The sequence below is a fragment of the Oncorhynchus mykiss genome, chromosome 15, assembly GCF_013265735.2.
Source record: "Oncorhynchus mykiss isolate Arlee chromosome 15, USDA_OmykA_1.1, whole genome shotgun sequence".
Classification (NCBI taxonomy): domain Eukaryota; kingdom Metazoa; phylum Chordata; class Actinopteri; order Salmoniformes; family Salmonidae; genus Oncorhynchus; species Oncorhynchus mykiss.
Genome location: NC_048579.1, coordinates 68,233,582 through 68,252,481, shown reverse-complemented (window position 1 = coordinate 68,252,481; position 18,900 = coordinate 68,233,582). Strand labels below are relative to the sequence as shown.

Below are 18,900 nucleotides of genomic sequence, written 5' to 3'. Positions count from 1 at the left end.
GTGTAGATAAAGGGGGGGAGACAAGTTAAAGAACATGGATTGTGTATGTGTGCCATTCAGTGGGTGAATAGTCAAGACTAAAGATTTGAGGGCAAAATCAATATTAGGAAGGTGTTCCTAATGCTTTGTGCACTAAGTGTATAATGAACATGGGACAACCTTGAAAACACGTATCCTTTCTTTCAATGCCGACTTACATCACTGTGCTTGTAGGCCAGCCATGTTGAGAGAAGAATTTGAAGCCGTCACAAGAACACAACGAATGAAGGTTATAGCACCATAGAAAAGCTCCACGTGTCCTGCAGTCATCTAGTAACCAAACCAACATGCACCTGACAAACCCCTGACGTAAAAAAATATATAGTACTTTCTACCACACATACTGAGGGAAGGAAGAGGAGAGAGAGAAATCTTTCTCCTCCAACTCAAAGCTCATTAGTCAGATGTGAGTGTTATTACTGTCTGGTGACGTGGGCAGGAACAGAACACAACGCTTACTCTGATTGCAATGGTCACCTGTGTGGAAATGAATATGCAGCTCTGCATTACCTAAGTTAGGAGAGAAGCTGACTCACTCATGCACCAAAACGTACAACTTGATTTGTACTTGGTTACAGTGACTTATTGATGCGTCTGGGGTCTGTTACTTTCACCTAAATTCAAAAAGACACGCGGTCCAGCCGTGACCCGTATCGAATGATGTGGAGCTCAATCAACGGTTAAAAACAAAACTACACTGACAAAAACACGAGCTGCAATTAGGCTAGCTTCGCTAGAGCTCCTTGGTGACCTTTGCCTCATCTCAAATGTCAAGTCTGGACATACTGTATACATACTGTACTGGGGCAGCAGGTAGTCTAGTGGTTAGGGTGGCGAGCCAGCAACCAAAAGTTTGAAAATTAGAATCCCGGGTCCAACTGGAAAAATCTGGCAGGAACTGAGCTGGCAACCTGAGGGTTGCTGGTATCAAATCATACATTCCTGCCATTGTGCCCTTGAGCAAGGCACTTTACCCCCCATAACAAGAGCTCCCTGCGTGTCCAGTGTTGCATCCTACCGCACCTCTCCAAAACCTGCATTGGTATGCATGCATGTGTGTGTCTTAAAAAGCAGAAGTCAGATTTCTGTGCAATTAACCAATAAAGTGATCTTAATGATGATGATGAATAGGGTGAAAAAGACACGCAAGGCATAATAGACCTCATCTGTTAGTACTATAAACAAGGGTCCTTTACTAACCGAAAAGGAGCAAACATTTAAATAGAAAAAAAAATAAAGTATTACCTTTTGAAGACACTAAAGACAATTCTTAAAATGTTGCTTTTTAAGTGGAACTAGCTGACATTTTTTCCTTCAATAATACACAATCCCCCAAAAAACAGTTCATACAAATCCCTGATAAAAAAAATGTAGTGAGACATTGCCGTGTTTATCTTTTAATCTGCAAAGCAATTAACGTGTACAATAGGGAGTGATTTTTAGACAGACAGAAAAACGGAGAGCGATTGCGTGAATGGCCCGGGCGCTAATGAAAACAGATTTATACAAGTGTTTTTGTTAAGAACGTGTGAGTAGCATAATACAAGACCAACTGTATTAACAATGTCCTCAAGTAGAGAGCCCAAACAGCATATTAAGAAAGACCTGATAGCGTTAACTTACAGTACAGCATGTCTGACAGTTGATAAGTGGCTTGGGAGTTTTCCTAGGGAGATTTCTATTCCAGATTAACACTTAAGCAGAAAACGCACGCCCACAGCCTTTTCATAATGATGCCCGGCTGGTTTGTTGTGTGAAACTGAGGAGGTGTCGTTTTAATCACCAGAGGCAGCGCGCCGTGCCTTTAAGATGGCCACTTTTTAATTATCACACCCATTGTGTGCCGTCAAGGATGGGGAAACCTCTTCGCCCACCGTTGTCATCATCTGTGATGGAACCTCCCATGTCCCCATCGTTTCCTGCCTTACCTTCAACAGTCCTTTCCCTATGGTGAAAACCTGATACACTACGATACCAGTGTAAGAAAACCCTTGACACGCAAGATGCAAAGCAGCCCTAAGCAAATGGGCTAGTGGAGGGAAAGAATGCATCATATTTAACAGTGAAAAACAGTCAACAATTTGAGGATTTCCACAAAACAGAGGAGGAAAAAAGGGCAATGGTTTCAGCTGCCTAGTGGGCTAAAATATAGGAAATGGGCTTAAGAGCGGCATCAATTCATTAACTTTATTACAAGTAAGAATTAATCGTTTCATTAGCGCTTTGGCGATGCCAATGAATCATAATACCAGAGGCCACTGTGAGCGGAATCCTGAGAACGAAGACTAATTACAATCAGAGGGGAGAGAACATTTGTGCTGTATGCGTGGGCTGACTTAAAAGTAAGGTCAAGATTCCCAAATGATCACTGAGTACAGATCCCAAAAGCTGCACTTCTAACCCACTGAACAGTGTGATGCCTGGGGTCATGACTGTGACCTGCTGTGTGAACATGTCAATTTAAGCCAAATTGCTTTAGCTCATTTCAGAGGAAGTGGAGGCAGCAGTACGATTGACCACCTCTGAATTAGTTACGAGGTGGTCAAATACCAGCACACAGTGCAATAATCCAACTGAACCAGTAAATTAACTGACAGTCTCATTGACAGTTTGAGTGGTGTGAATGAATGCATGCATGTCATATAAGCATGGTTCCACCGAGAGCCTTATGGCTGTACACTATAGACCCTTTATCAGACACGACACACTGACGTCACACTGTTTTGTGGAAACTCTTGGCAGCAGTAAGAAAGCATCGACATCTGCGCACATTCAACATAGCCTAGATTTACATTTTTATTACTTCTAAACCAAAAGAAATAGCAAAGATGTTTTGATTATTGCTTGAACTGTCACTAAGATTATATTTGGTTGTGATCTTTACAAAATAATTATTTTGGATGCAGCGGTTGTTAGCTAGAATGCTAACACTCATTGATATAGGATGTAGCAAAAGCTAGCCAAGGAGCCATTTTACTGGTTGAAATGTTTTTTTTTTAAGTATAATGCAGTTGATTTGTGATGATGACAAACATAGTAAGCAGGACATTCATATAAGCCTTAAAATCCAATTATAATCCAAAAGTAGTGTGAAATGCACTCAAGCAACATGTATTGAGTTATTTTGCTGCCGTTCTTTAACAACTCCCCCCTTGTTCTGCCACCAACTTGTGTGCGGCAATGTTTGTAAACACAGAAAGGAGACCCTTATGTCTGTACGCCGTAGTAGAACTCACCTGCATGTGCTGCTGGCGGAGCTGCAGCCACTGGTTCTGGCTCTGGGGTGGGAGGAGGAAGAGGGGTGCCAACAACTTCCACTGGTTCTGGGGCAGGAGGAGGAGCAAAAGCTTCCACTGGGGGCTGAGGAGGAGGGGCAATGGGTTCACAAGGGGGAGGAGCAATGAATTCAGCTGGGGGAGGAGGCGGAGTGATGGGTTTGACTGCAGGCTGCAGGGAGAAAGCTTCCATTGGAGGAGCAGCAGACTCAACAGCAGGGGAGGAGATTGATGCCAATGAAGAGGAAAGGGGAGGAGGAGCAATGGGTTCAATTACGGGAGGGGGAGGAGGTGCAATAAGCTCAACTATGGGAGGAGCAGAAGCAACAGGTTCGATTACAGGAGGATCAGCAACAGGTTTGATTACAGGAGGATCAGCAACAGGTTTGATTACAGGAGGAGAAGCAACAGGTTTGATTACAGGAGGAGAAGCAACAGGTTTGATTACAGGAGGAAGAGCAACGGGTTTGATTAAAGGGGGAAGAGCAACGGGTTTGATTAAAGGGGGAAGAGCAACAGGTTTGATTACAGGAGGAGAAGCAACAGGTTCAATTACAGGAGGAGAAGCAACGGATTCGATTACAGGAGGATGAACAACGGGTTCGATTACAGGAGGATGAACAACGGGTTCGATTACAGGAGGAAGAGCAACGGGTTCGATTACAGGAGGAAGAGCAACAGGTTTGATTACAGGAGGATCAGCAACAGGTTTGATTACAGGAGGAGGTGCAGGGATGGTATTGAGTTCAACAGCAACAGGAGCGGGAACAGGGATGGGTGCCAGGGGTTCAACCTGCGGTGGGAGGGTTACCTGCTCAACAGATGCAGGTGGTGGAGGGGATGCCACAGGCTTTAAAGCAGCTAGGGGAGGAGGCGGGATCACCATGTCAATGATGGTCGGAGCTGCTACCTGTTCCATGGGGGGTGGAGGTGGAGCCACGACTTCAGTGACAGGTGCAGGAGGTTGAGGTGGTAGTGCGATGGGTTCTATGGGTGGAAGCGAGGTGATGGGATCGAAGGGGGGTCTGAGGGGAGGCACTGGAATGAGGAGGGAGGAGGGAGCAGCAACAGGGGGTGGGACCTGTGGAAGGGAGGGGGGAAGAAGGGGAGCTATGGGCTCCCTCATTCGGTTGATGACATTCTCAGAGAGCTGCAGAAGAGAGAGAAGAGCTATATGTGAGTGAATACCAACAGGAGAGAAAAAAGCACAACTAACAAGGATACCAGATCTGAACAACACTAAACACTTCAACTGCACCACACTCCAAAGTCTAAAAGGCAAGTTCTCACAATTTACTTGCCAAGCCTCAGCCAACTTAATCACACAAGGCTACAACTCTAGGTGCACTAGCTCTATTACATCAGCCTGAGCAGTGTTATCCCAATATGCATTTAGCAGTGGCACACACCGCTGCTAAAATGTGTCCACCCCCCCAATTAGTTAGGCCTAGGCTAGCCTTGATCATGACCCCCTGTTCCATTACATAACACATACGATTGCTAGAGGAAGGCATCTGTCTGAACAGGAGTTGCTTGAAGTATGGTTTTGGAAGTATTGGAAGTTTTGAAATCATTTCAAAAAACAAAAAAGGTTCAATAGATACACACCTTGATAGGGTTACAATCTACAACCGTAAGGTATGTTTTGTTTATTGATGTGTACAAGCACGTGTGGCAAGAATGCAGAAGGAAAACACCCCCACACACCAACCAGCAGATTATTCCATGTAAACATCGTCCTGAGTCTTCTAGCAACAAGGTGCATCACAATAGGCATTTTCGTGCCAACTAGTCTTTACTTGAAACTAAACTAAAGCCTCTCAACCTATATTTAACTTAAATTGGCACGCAGGGTCCATTACAACAGTTAAACACTTATCAGCTTACACGTCAGACAGAAAATTCACGACACGTGTTTTGCATGACATGGATTTAATGGTGCAACATGGACTAAACTAATGTTAATTACAAGGTCATAAAATACAAGTATTATATATTATAAACTAAATGTCGTCATTACTAAGAACTAGGTCTAGCTGTATCCAGTCATTCATAATTTAGACACCGCGAGGCCATTGCATAAGCAGGTGTCAAACTGACAGCAAGTTAGCTAGCCTAGCTACCATAACAAACGTTACTCTGGCATAGCATTGCCTATTTGTTTGGTAATAAGGATTTAATAATGCAGTCAGTCGTTCCTATCATTTTTAACGCGCTTCAATACTTCCGAGCAGCATTTGGTTATGCAGTACCTCATTGTTGTCATCCTTTCAGTACTCACCCTTATGCCCTTCACAACTGTGATGTTGTCATTTTCATCCGACTCAAAGGAGACGCGGCGCCTGCTATTGTTCGCTCCCATCTCTGACTACAATCAGCGAAAGTGATACCTAACTGCATGCAATGGAAATTGTTGTCATCCACTTGTTTTTAGCCAAAATTGTCAAGTCGCACACCGGGGACAGGGAGCTACAGGGCCGCACGCACAGAAACACTTCCGTAGCATGCCAGCTGTCCAGTAAAGGCTGCGTTTATTGGAGGTGAGAATACGTCTTGTGCAACAGAGGTGTCCATTGGTTGGGGAATATTTTAAGAGCCAAAAGGATCATTATAGTGCACTTTCAATTGTGTATGCATACACATTAACCAACAAATAAATAGATAATTGGTGGGGAGAAGAAAGAAGACATGATGTAAACCACTCAAAATAAATACAATACTTTATAGTTAGCTATATATACATATTAGGTCTTTAAAACCATACAATTGTTAATCAGTTTGGATTATACTTTCAAAAGACAGAGGAGTTTGGACTATCTGTCATATTCCCTGCTGTTCAATGGTAATTTCAATTGGCCTAGTGATTTTGGGAAAAATAAAGGCATAAATAGGTTCATCAGCTAAAACTCTATCAAACCCCATCAAACCTAAGCTAAGGTTCTTTTATTAAATTGTCTATGTTTTTGTTGTCATTTCAATCTTTGTAAACAAACAATGTACAAATTTAAAATATGTTGAAAACTGTCAATGATGCATGGACAATCAGTCCTTGCACCTATAATCTAGGTCCATCTTTGAATTTGACACTGGTAACATTTCTCCATCCCTCAGCTTCCTAGCAAAACACAGAGGTGAATTCCATATAGACTACTAGGCCTATGCATATAGCTTTCAATGAGAGCGCAGCAAGGCAATCGGTGCATATGTGGGTTCGTAGTAACGTTTTTAGAATCTTGGGAGCGTATGGTTTTGTCGGGTATTAAACCGATAGTGAAACAATAGGGGATAACATTTCCACAGGACTTTTTGTTTATTAAATCCGTTTTGTATTTTTGTTAAGGAGACAGAAGCAAAGCACAACCTTTCACAGCTGTGTGATCTAGAGGCAGACACACACACACTCACACACATTTGTTTTACTGTTCCTGTGGGGACAAAACAATTGATTCCCATTCAAAATCCTATTTTCCCTAACCCCTGACCCTAACCCTAACCCTTCCCACTTAATCCCAAACCTAACCCCTAACTCTGATTCTAACCCTAACCCGTCACCTAACCCTAACCCTTCACAGCTAACCCTAACCCTAAACCTAACCCCTAACTCTGATTCTAACCCTAACCCGTCACCTAACCCTAACCCTTCACAGCTAACCCTAACCCTAAACCTAACCCCTAACTCTGATTCTAACCCTAACCAGTCACCCCTAACCCTGACCCTAACCCTTCACACCTAACCCTAACCCTTCATACCTAACCCTAAACCTAACCCCTAACTCTTATTTTAACCCTAACCCGTCACCCCGTCACCCTAAACCTAACCCCTAACTCTAATTCTAAACCTACCTGCCGCGGGCAGGTAGCCTAGTGGTTAGAGTGTTGGACAAGTAACCGAAAGGTTGCAAGATTGAATCCCAGAGCTGACAAGGTAAAAATCTGTCATTCTGCCCCTGAACAAGGCAGTTAACCCACTGTTCCTAGGCCATCATTGAAAATAAAAATGTGTTCTTAACTGACTTGCCTAGCTAAATAAAGGTAAAATATATATTTTTAACCTAAACCTACCCCCTAACTCTAATTCTAACCCTAACCAGTCACCCCTAACCCTGACCCTTCATGCCTAACCCTAAACTTACCCCCTAACTCTAATTCTAACCCTAATTGGAACCCTAACCACTAAAATAGTATTTTTCCTTGTGTGGACCAGTGAAATATCCCCACTTGTCTGAACATCCCTTGTTTTTATTATCCTTGTGAGGACCTCTGGTCTCCACAAAGATGGTACAACCAAACACACACACATACAGAGCAACCCATGTGTTTCTATTTCTCTTGATAATACATTTTTAAATGTTTTTAATGAAGCCAACAGTGGGAGAAACATTTCCCCTGTTTATATTTATATTATCTCCAGACAGTGGCTTTGTGTGAACATATTACATAATAAACATAATAAACATTTACCCTGGGCAGCAATGCCCTTGGGAGCACATGGTTAGACATCCAAGAGACATATTGTATGTAGATTGGATTGAACAACTGACTGCAACTATGATCCTATATGTAGCCTTGTGAGAACTTCATTATAAAGAGGATTAACAGTATAGTTATCTGTATTGCTGATGCAATGATATACATGGTTGGGTTACTTACAGTCCAGTCCTTGTGGTGAAAGTGGGGATTTTCTTCTGGAATGTTGTACAGTTGGGGGGTTGGTGCACAGTAAATTCTCCAGTGGTAAATCAACACTGAAGGTGTTCAATTTAACACTGTTCCAGTGTCTATACGGGTCCACAATTTTAAGTGTTAAATTAACACTCTTCTTAGTGTAAAGCCTTATTTGCATATTTCCCAGTGTGCCTTGCCTTTCAAGTGAATTGTAGAGTTACCACCCAAGACTGAATTTGTAAGTGACAGGGACATGGTTGTTGCATTTTCAGTCCTATGGCATTCACCAAGTGAGATCCTAAGCGAATATGTTATTATTGAAATAAAATTCTTAAAGACAATACAATATGCTTTATTTTGAGGGCCTAGTTTTACCCTAATACAGTGGGCTGAAACTCATGGTTTTACAGGCCACATCAGGCCTGCAAGTCATATTTGTAATTCCTATTGGAATCCTGCCAGAGTTTGGGATGAGACTACCTAAAGAATCTAAACTGGAACAACCATTTAAATAACGGGTGCAATAAATCCAAGTAACAGATTGGATTGGTTTAGAAAAACACATGTCAATCAATGTACATGCAAAAAACATACATATTGAAACAAACAATTCAAAAAAATCAACCTGCAATAGAGCATGCTGGGAAATATTACATTGATGGGTGTGGTTTTGGTTCAACTCAGGTCCATGGTCAGTTGCCAAATATTGTTGAACGTTGCAGATAGAAATGCCATAAATAGAGCTGACGTGATTTCCTATCCTACATGTCAAGAGAGGCATGTTTGTTCTACATAGCATATTTCTATCTGAAAGTTACAAAATGTTGCATCCTGCTGAACGTGCCAGCGGTTATTAACACCAATATTAGGGTTCTTTATTTACACCAATGAGTGTCAATTGAACACTTACAGAGCTAATTTAACTCCTGAATCAACACTAGAAATGGTACACTGAAAAATCTACACTACTGTAGGTATCACTGGCCTATTTGCTGTGTGTGTGGATGATTAAACCTAATTTAAAAATGAACATAACCAGATTTACATTGAAATGATGTGACAGAAAGAAAAACAGTCCCATGGTCTATTCTACGGTCAGCTATGTAATACGCACACATACGCTGTTACCTTGGAAACAACAGTTTACTCCTCTATACAAACAGATACAGATGGAGGATCTCCATTTGAGCCAGTGTGCTACAGCAGGAACAGGAAATGTGAATTAGGGTTAATGAAAAACAAAAGGAGAGCCACACTCTTGGAGTTCAGATGCAGTGATGTAATACTAACGTTTTGACAGCCAAGCTGTCTTCATCAGGGTATAGACAGTAGACAGCTTGGCTGTCTATACTCCACAGCACCTCGCCTAACCAGATTATAATTAACTGACATTTTTCATTAGGGAGAATCAAGACAGAAATTTCAAAGTGGAAATTACAAACTTCAGAAGCCTTTCAAATACACTACAAGTTATCCTGCAACAGGGTGATCCTACACCTACATCTCACACATTGTCTCCAGAAGTGATAGTTGTAGATGGTGTGGGAAAACATTGAATTGAGATATTACAAAACTATTTTTTTCACGCCTTTCACCTGTTTCACCTGTCCTGTATTAGTGAGTTTAAATACAATTTGCAGCTACTGTGCCTCCTCCTTAATCTGAAATGAGGGGACTCAGAACTGAAAACTGGTTTAAAATATTAAATGCAATATCACACAAAATGATTATTCTTAAACCCTGAACTGTCCAAAAATGTACCAGTTTTAACAGCAGTGAGACGTTAATATACAGAAATAACAGGAGCCAGGCTCACTGCTGTTGTCCTTTACAACTACAGATGTCAGTCACACAGCAATCATTTAGTGTACATCTACAGAATCTGCTGACAAATGACCTTGGTGCCATGTCATTGGAGAGAGGGCAGTAGATTAGCCCGAGACACGTAAAATGGGACATTGGCTGCAGGGAGGGGAGGGTGATAAGAACTTGAAATTGAACTTGGCCCAAGGAAGTTAGAAGCATGCGCCCATCAAAGAGAAAGTGGCCCTGCATGACACAGTGATTGTTTCTATTTTGGAGGGAACGCCAAGATCTCCCACAATGTTATCTCTGCTGTCCACAGGCACATCAATCAGCACTGGGCCTGTTGGATCGACCCCTTCCCCACCAAAATCAATGCCTTCTCCCATTCGGTTTGTTTCAAGATTGTCAGAGATACAGAGGAGCAGTTCTGGAAAACGCGGAGCTATATGTCCTAAAAACAGAAAGCCATTAATACACACTCACACAATCTCTCTCTCACGCTCGCGCACATGCTCACGCATGCATGCGCACGTTATCTCTCTCTTCCCTTTTCTGTCCCCCTGGCTCTCTCGTTCACTGTAGCCTACCGTGAGGGCTAGACTGGAAATCAAAGGGTGTGCTTCAGTACTTTTACTGTAATTGCATTTAGATTTTCTTCAAGACATTTTGCAAGATATCAGTAGTGTTCTTGCTGAAGCAAGCAGTATGCAACACAACAGAAGGGTTCTTGTGGGATATCAGAAGTGTTCTTGCAGAAACAAGCACAGCAATGAAAGACATTTGCAATAGAACAGTAGTATGATAAATGCAACATACAATGGTTACTATGGAAGTGGTGTTTTCAGGGGCGACCCGTCATTTGAGCCCCACATGTTTAACAAAAAAAAAATGTCATAATTGTTGCCTGTTTTGCATGATATTTTGGCATTAATATGTGTCACATATCAGTTTGCAAACAATGTAAAAAATAAAGCTGCATACAAACATGGTCTCTTTTTTGCTTTCTTGAGGAAGGCGGCTCCAAAATGCAGGTGTTTCAGCCGAGCTCAGTGCTTTCTGTGGTGGTGGGGCAGCCAGCAGAAAATACAGAGCACAGGAGTTGGTCATGTTCTCTAGTTGCGCCGTGATTGGCTCAGTGTTCTGTCACTCATGGGGACACTACATCACCACAAAATCTACTGGGAGAGCTAGAAAATTCAAGTCCCTTGGGTGCTGCCATAGAGTTACATTAGAAGTGCCCATCCAAGAAGCCTCAAGGTCATTGGCCACAGATAAAATGACGTTATATCTTGTCAACATCATAGTTTCAAAATCTTAGCTAGAAAGCTAGACAAGCAGTCATCATCATGAATCACGTTGACAATGTACTGGCAAATCCTTTTCAATCCTTGTCATATGAAGAGAAATGATCGATAAAATGTATCGGTGATCCTCTGCCATTGGACATAAACATTACACAACAAGTTGGAAATCGCAAATTCAACAATGAGTGATTTGGAAGGAATCAGTGACTAACTGCAAGTGTTGCAAAGCCATAACTAGCCTGCTATTGAGTGGAGTGGGTATGTGGTCCAAGTCTGGGTTTAAGGGTCTCTTTTCCAAGCTTAAAAGGATTAACATTCAACTCCATGGGCCAGAAAAGGTTGAATACATTGGCCATGCTGTCCATCCAGCATGACTTCTGCCGCGTTCTATACAACTGAGAATTCGGAACTGGGAAATCTCAGACTTCAGTGACATCAAGACAACTGGGAACTCGGAATAAAACGATCTCCGACTGGGAAAATACGATTTGAACGATCATCCAACTCAGAATTCCATGTCAGGAACTTGGCCTCTTTCTAGAGCTCCAACCTGAAGATCACTCACGTCATGATTCAAACTCGTTTTTTTCCGAGTTCCCACTTGCCTTGAAAGCACCAAAAAATCCAGAGAATGCCATACTTTGATGACAAAGCTTGATGACAAAATGTTCCCACAAGAAAGGCCACCGCACCACCTTCCTGTTCAAGTGAGTACAGCAGAACAAGGTGAGTCCAAAAATGTCTTGTATGCTGCTGCATAAATTATGTAATATTCCAGGGAGATATGTATACTGTAGCTAAGAAAGTAAGCCCATGTGACTCACCCTAATAATTTGGTCCCTTTGCCCCTCATAACTGAGCCTACTGTTCTGACTTGGTGGTGCACATGAAGCCTATAGCCAGTTTTAGAGAAATGTAATCATTGAATATTTTAAGAGCTTTCATTGTCTGCTAATATGCTCTGTTTATTTATCCTACGGTTTTGTCTTGGTGTACAGGGAGAACACTGCTCATGTTCTGGATTCTGTCACTGTACATTTCAATTTCAAAAGTGCTAAACAAATTGTTATGTTGACTACATCCGTCCTAGCTCTCTCATTAATGTCTCAATCGAAATGACAGATTGCTTCTTATCCGCTTGCCATCCGCTTATGCCATAGTTTGTACATCTCAATTGTCATTAGAAACCACATTTGTTTAAGCAAGTCAGCCATGTCAGCAACGTTTTTTTAAAGGCAGTAAATGAGGCTGAATTAATTTTTCCGCTGCCAGACAAGGCTACGCTGATAGCCAGGTGTATCAGTGGTCAGGATTCACTCCGTGGTGCTGAAAAGAACGCTCTGCTGTTGGGACAGCTTTATGTAGGCCCTAACAGTTTGTCACAGTTATAGTGCAATTAATGTAGTAATGTGGCTTTCATGGCATGCATCTAACATTTTTGTTTTTTGTTTGCCCCACCAAGATTTACATGCTAAAATCGCCAATGGGCGTTTTGTAAGCACACAGGATTTGAATGAAAAAAAACTACTAAGAACAATATCAACAAGTCTAGACAGATTTTGGACTACAACTCCCAGCTTTCTCAGCCACACTACCGAAGTTGGAACAATTTTCCTCGTCTCTCATTGGTAGGTTGTCATTCTGTTTGGGTGCAGTAGCTGGAAAAATGGCAGCTGATACAGGGAGATACCGGAGTGCTGTTAGCAAAAGCAAAGACCCTTCAGGCTTACTTATCTCCGTTATAAGGTAAGCTCACTCAAATTGACGGTTGAATTATCCTATCGACATAATACGCCAGTGGGCACTACTGTTTTCATTAACTAGGCCTGTCATTTCAGGTCCTGGACAAGGAGAAACATCCTTCCTGTTGTTAGCTTCCTATCTGTTAGCTAGCTAGTTTTATGTCAAGCGAGTTTTGAGGAAATGTTAGTCAGCTACGCTAGCTAATGTTTGTCATCGCGACCTGTTCGCATAATTTAGCAGTGTTTATCATCATTGTGAGTCAAATAACACTCTTCTTCAATAGTCACAAGGAAAGCGTGAGGAAGAAGCCACTTGCTAGCTAGCTGAAAGTTAGCTAGCTGTCACGCTTTTGACAGCTGACCTCCCCTGCTCATACAACAATTGGTACAGAGACAAGATAACTTATTAGCTAACTAAAACGAAATATCCAATGCATACTTGTTATTCAGCATCAGCACCCATTTATTGCCTGCTTTGCTGCCAGGGTGCATTGATCATCATGGGTTGGCCTTAGCTTGAACAGTGTCGTTTATGTCATGACATGTCGTTTACTGTGTGTTTCCACGCCATTTAAAGTAGCCATTGCCGTAACTTAGTAGAGTAGCTCTCTTTACCCCTTTTTTCTCTAGATTAAACGGAGCTGTCGTCTACTGGGTTTGACAGATGTCAGTGTGCATGGGGCGAGGGTGCAGCACTTTGAGGCAAAATCCTATTCTGCATGCGCTTTCTTATGTACCTTTACTTATGGCTACTGCTTGCCTAAAACGCCAGACTTGTTACCATGGTTACCCCATGCCACTTTCGGATTCTAAAAGGGACTAGGCTACTGTCAGTCTAGTGTTTGAATTAGTCAAGGGTGATGGTGCATGTCAGAGCTAAGGATTCAGGTTCGCTAAGTTTAGGTGAGGTTATATGAAGTATGTAAACTAGTTAGGTTGGACATGACGGCATGGGAAATAACTAGTTATAGGGAAATAACTAGTTATATTACATTAACAGAGAATGGATAAGATCACTTGCTTTGTGTTTCAGCTCTGACTTGTGTCAAGTAGGCATCTCAAGCCACTCTAGGGGGATGCCGTTGAGAATCTTCTCCCCCTTCCAGCTTTCAGCTGTGTGTGAAGAGCGAAGAGGCTTTAATGAGCTCTTGAGGGAGACTTTTACCTCTCCCCTTATTTTATGTGTGGTTTGGAGTTTGATGAAATACAGGGCAAAAACAAGTGTTGTCAAGTCTGTTACTCAACATTGTCCCATCCCCTGGGTCTGTGACATACAAAACTGGCATGGTTTTCAGGATATAAAACCTGGCACTTTTATGTTACGCCAATTTTGTATGATCATTCTTTACTTTAGGACAGGGCTATTCAACTGGTCGCCCATCAGCCAGATCCAGCCCGTTTATTATGTAAGACTGGCCCTTTCATCAATTCCTAAACATTAATCAAATATCTGCAACAAAATCTCTGCCAAAATCCAACATTCAGAGCCAAAATGACCAACACTATTGTGGTTGTCTAGTGTGGTTTCTTGAGCCTGTTTGGGATGTTGATTTTATTACATTTTTTTCTTCATATTAATTTGACTCCAACGTTTGAGTGTTTTACGCTGCAAAATATTATGAACCCATAATTCATATTCATACGACTCTCAGGAACACATACACTACGACTCTCAGAAACACGTACACTACGACTCTCAGGAACACATACACTACACTACGACTCTCAGGAGCACGTACACTACAACTCTCAGGAACACGTACACTATGACCTTCAGGAACACTACGACTCTCAGGAACACGTACACTATGACCTTCAGGAACACGTACACTATGACCTTCAGGAACACGTACACTATGACCTTCAGGAACACGTACACTACGACTCTCAGGAACACGTACACTAAGACTCTCAGGAACACGTACACTACACTACGACTCTCAGAAACACCTACACTACGACTCTCAGAAATACGTACACTACACTACAACTCTCAGGAACACGTAAACTACACTACGACTCTCAGGAACACGTACACTACGACTCTCAGGAACACGTACACTACACTACGACTCTCAGGAACACGTACACTACGACTCTCAGGAACACGTACACTACACTACGACTCTCAGGAACACGTACACTACAACTTTCAGGAACACGTACACTACACTACGACTCTCAGGAACACGTACACTACACTACGACTCTCAGGAACACGTACACTACACTACGACTCTCAGGAACACGTACACTACAAATCTCAGGAACATCAACGGCGACCCTGGAGAAATTAGGGTTAAGTGCCTTGCTCAAGGGCACATCATCATATTTTTCATCTTGTCAGCTCAGGAATTTGAACTAGTGACCTCTCGCTTACTGACCCAACACTCTAACCGCTTGGCTACTAGCTGCCTGTATTTTACCCAGATCTAGTGATGAGGAAAAAATGATTAACTAGAAGTTAGGCCTACACAAGATTACGAAAAGGACCACAAGGTGACACCTTGACAGACAATTGATGAGCATTGGCCTGTGTCTGTGTAGGACCCTGTCCAGCAGCGATGACAAGCAGGACAGAGAGACGGAGAAGGGCCGCCTGGAGGAGGCGTTTGAGAAGTGCGACCGGGACCTGGATGAGCAGATCGTCCAACACTACGCTGAGCTGACCACCGCCATCCGCACCTACCAGAGCATCACCGAGAGAATCACCAGCTCCCGTAACAAGATCAAAGGGGTGAGAGGGAACACGCACAATGTTTCAAATCAAATCCAATTGAATTTGTCACCTGATGTGCCAAATACATCAATTGTAGACTTTACTGTGAAATGCTTACTTTACCAGCCCTTTCCCACAATGCAGAGTTACAAAGTAAAAACATTTTCAACAAAACATTCAGAACATGTGCATGGTCTGTGAATAACAGTGTGAAGGCAGATTTTTTACAGACATATTATTTCACTTATAATTCACTGTATCACAATTCCAGTGGGTCAGAAGTTTACATACACTAAGTTGACTGTACCTTTAAACAGCTTGGAAAATTCCAGAAAATTATGTCATGGCTTTAGAAGCGTCCGATAGGCTAATTGACATAATTTGAGTCAATTGGAGTTGTACCTGTGGATATATTTCAAGGCCTTTACTTCAAACTCAGTGCCTCGTTGCTTGACATCATGGGAAAATCAAAAGAAATCAGCCAAGACCCTCAGGAACACGGGTCTAAAATAAATTGTAGACCTCAAGTCTGGTTCATCCTTGGCAGCAATTTCCAAATGCCTGAAAGTACCACTTTCATCTGTACAAACGATAGTATGAAAGTATAAACACCATGGGACCACTTAGCCGTCATACCGCTCAGGAAGGACAAACGTTCTGTCTCCTAGAGATGAACGTACTTTGGTGCGAAAAGTGCAAATCAATCCCAGAACAGCAGCAAAGGACCTTGTGAAGATGCTGGAGGAAACCGGTACAAAAGTATCCATATCCACAGTAAAACGAGTCCTATATCGACATAACCTGAAAGGCCGCTCGGCAAAGAAGAAGCCACTGCTCCAAATCCACCATAAAAAATCCAGACTGCGGTTTGCAACTGTGCATGGAGACAAAGATTGTACTTTTTGGAGAAATGTCCTCTGGTCTGATGAAACAAAAATAGAACTGTTTGGCCATAATGGCCATAATGACCATTGTTATGTTTGGAGGAAAAAGGGGGATGCTTGCAAGCTGAAGAACACCATCCCAACCGTGAAGTACATGGGTGGCAGCATCATGTTGTGGGGGTGCTTTGCTGCAGGAGGGACTGGTGCACTTCACAAAGGCGATGGTATCATGAGGGAGGAAAATTATGTGGATATATTGAAGCAACATCTCAAGACATCAGTCAGGAAGTTAAAGCTTGGTTGCAAATGGGTCTTCCAAATGGTCAATGACCCCAAGCATACTTCCAAAGTTGTGACAAAATGGCTTAAGGACAACAAAGTCAAGGTATTGGAGTGGCCATCACAAAGCCCTGACCTCAATCCTATAGAAAATGGAATGGAGGAATGGGCCAAAAAGGTTGTGGAAGGCCTCCCAAAACGTTTGACCCAAGTTAAACCATTTAAAGGCAATGCCTAATTGAGTGTACTGTATGTAAACTTCTGACCCACTGGGAATGTGATGAAAGAAATAAAAGCTGAAATAAATAATTCTCTCTGCTATTATTCTGACATTTCACAATCTTAAAATAAAGTGGTGATCTTAACTGACCTAAAACAGGGAATTTTTACTAGGATTAAATGTCAGGAATTGTGAAAAACTGAGTTTAACTGTATTTGGCTAAGCTGCATGTAAACTTCTGACTTCAACTGTATATGAGACTGTTACAAAGAGAACCTAGAAAGGTTTCCAAAGACTTGTGTGTGATGGTGCTTTTGTGCCACGTTAAGTGCCCAATGATTCAGGCGGGATACTGAGCTTTGAAACTGAAAGGAGAGTGTTCATGTGTCCCTGAAACTATTCAGAACGTTCCAGATAGAAATGTAATGAATAGAGCTGACATAACTCCCTTTTCTACCTGACAAATAATCACGTCTGTTCTGTGCAATACATTTCTATCTGAACTTTCTAAACGCTTGCCTCTCTTGTCTCTGAACGGACCCATGGGTCACGTTCATTAGGGCACACAACAGAAAATAACGCTTTACAGCAGAGATGAAAAGGATTGTTTCTTATTGATTAGTAGTCCCTCCCTGTTTCAGTCAACTTTCTTTAGTTTGGTGCCTAATGAACACAACCCTGGAGCCTCACCTGTCTGACCCTGGGGGTGGGGTTGATTCATTAATGCACACCGAAGCAAAATGTTTTACAACAGTCCAACTACTCTGTCCCTGTTTCAGTTCGTCTTTTTCCCTTTATCGCCTGATGAACACCCTGGTGTCTGACTTGTGTGATATCCCATTGTATCCCAGGTGAAGGAGAACCTGCTGTCCTGTAAGATGCTGCTCCACTGCAAGAGGGATGAACTGAGGAAGCTGTGGATCGAAGGCATCGAGCACAAACACGTCCTCAACCTGCTGGACGAGATCGAGAGTATCAAGCAGGTCCCACAGAGACTGGAGGCCTGCATGGCCAGCAAGCACTACCTGCACGCCACCGACATGCTGGTGAGTAAGTGAGATTTCGTGTGGAGGTGGGGTGGTAGGTGAGGATGTGGTAAGGTTTGTATGAAAGTGTGTTAAGTTTGGGGCCATGGTGGAGCGTGCGTGCGAGAGAATGGGATTCGTATGATTATCACTGGGATATGGCAATCCAGACATCCAGCTAGATTTTGAATACCCGACGTTGACCTGACACTTGACTATCATATTACGTGATTGCTGTCCTCCTTGGCTACAGAAATGGACTGGCATTTCAGCTAATTGGCTGGACTCTCAGTTTTCTTCCATTTGGTGCCTAATGAACACGACCCAATTGTACATCTCCCTTACAGCTGGTAAGTTTCATCAAAGCGGCCCAGGGGCCACCACAGGTGTGTGGGTTGACTTTGATGTGGGTTTTGTGGCGCGCTCAGCGGGGGCCAAAGCACGAAATGGCTGGTACGACTCTGTGGTCTCTCCTTTCCCTTCTTCCTCCACTCACTCCTACACTCTTCTTCCAAACTCAGGTAATTAGGGCCTAGTCAGTTCATCTCTGCTCCAGAACAGGCAGATTTGAGAGGGAGGACGAGGGATGTCTGGCCCCCTGAGGACCCTGAAGACCTTCTGTCTCTTTGTCTCCCACTCTCAGTCCTTCGTGGGGGCTGCAAACCTAAAATCTACATTAAAGCACTTTTTAAATGGTGTGGTCAGGTTGATGGAAGTTGGTGACACTATTTAGGAAAATCACTCACATCTGAGCTAAATATATTAACTGTTATGTATGTAGTGGTTCTTCCTTTAAACATTCTTCTTTTAAACATGGCAGATTGTGGTAAATTGCGTCATTCTGTCATTGCACCACAATATCACAAGAGGGAGTTAAGTCTAAACTGTGGCACAAATTGACTATCTTTTCCTAAATGAATGGAGGTGTGAATGTTTTAGTCC

General features: G+C 42.6%; 2 protein-coding genes across 3 annotated transcripts in view; one reads left to right on the top strand and one right to left on the bottom strand.

Moving 5' to 3' along the window:
- The window catches only part of LOC110499817 (MICOS complex subunit MIC19), a 106,757-nt gene extending 100,935 nt beyond the window's left edge, over positions 1 to 5,822 (bottom strand). Inside the window, exons 1-3 of one of the 2 annotated variants that reach the window (XM_036945080.1) lie at positions 5,596 to 5,822; positions 4,126 to 4,464; positions 3,276 to 3,399 (exon numbers count right to left, since the gene is read on the bottom strand). In XM_036945080.1, the coding sequence (XP_036800975.1) occupies positions 3,276 to 3,399; positions 4,126 to 4,464; positions 5,596 to 5,676 (544 nt within the window). In that variant the 5' untranslated portion in view covers positions 5,677 to 5,822. The remainder of the gene's footprint in view (positions 1 to 3,275; positions 3,400 to 4,125; positions 4,465 to 5,595) is intronic. The other variant, XM_036945081.1, reaches the window with a different exon arrangement.
- Positions 5,823 to 12,544: 6,722 nt separating this feature from the next.
- LOC110513021 (exocyst complex component 4-like) overlaps positions 12,545 to 18,900 on the top strand; it is a 241,406-nt gene continuing 235,050 nt past the window's right edge. The window contains exons 1-3 of the mRNA XM_036945079.1: positions 12,545 to 12,835; positions 15,379 to 15,568; positions 17,785 to 17,979. Of these exons, the coding sequence (XP_036800974.1) occupies positions 12,756 to 12,835; positions 15,379 to 15,568; positions 17,785 to 17,979 (465 nt within the window). The 5' untranslated portion in view covers positions 12,545 to 12,755. The remainder of the gene's footprint in view (positions 12,836 to 15,378; positions 15,569 to 17,784; positions 17,980 to 18,900) is intronic.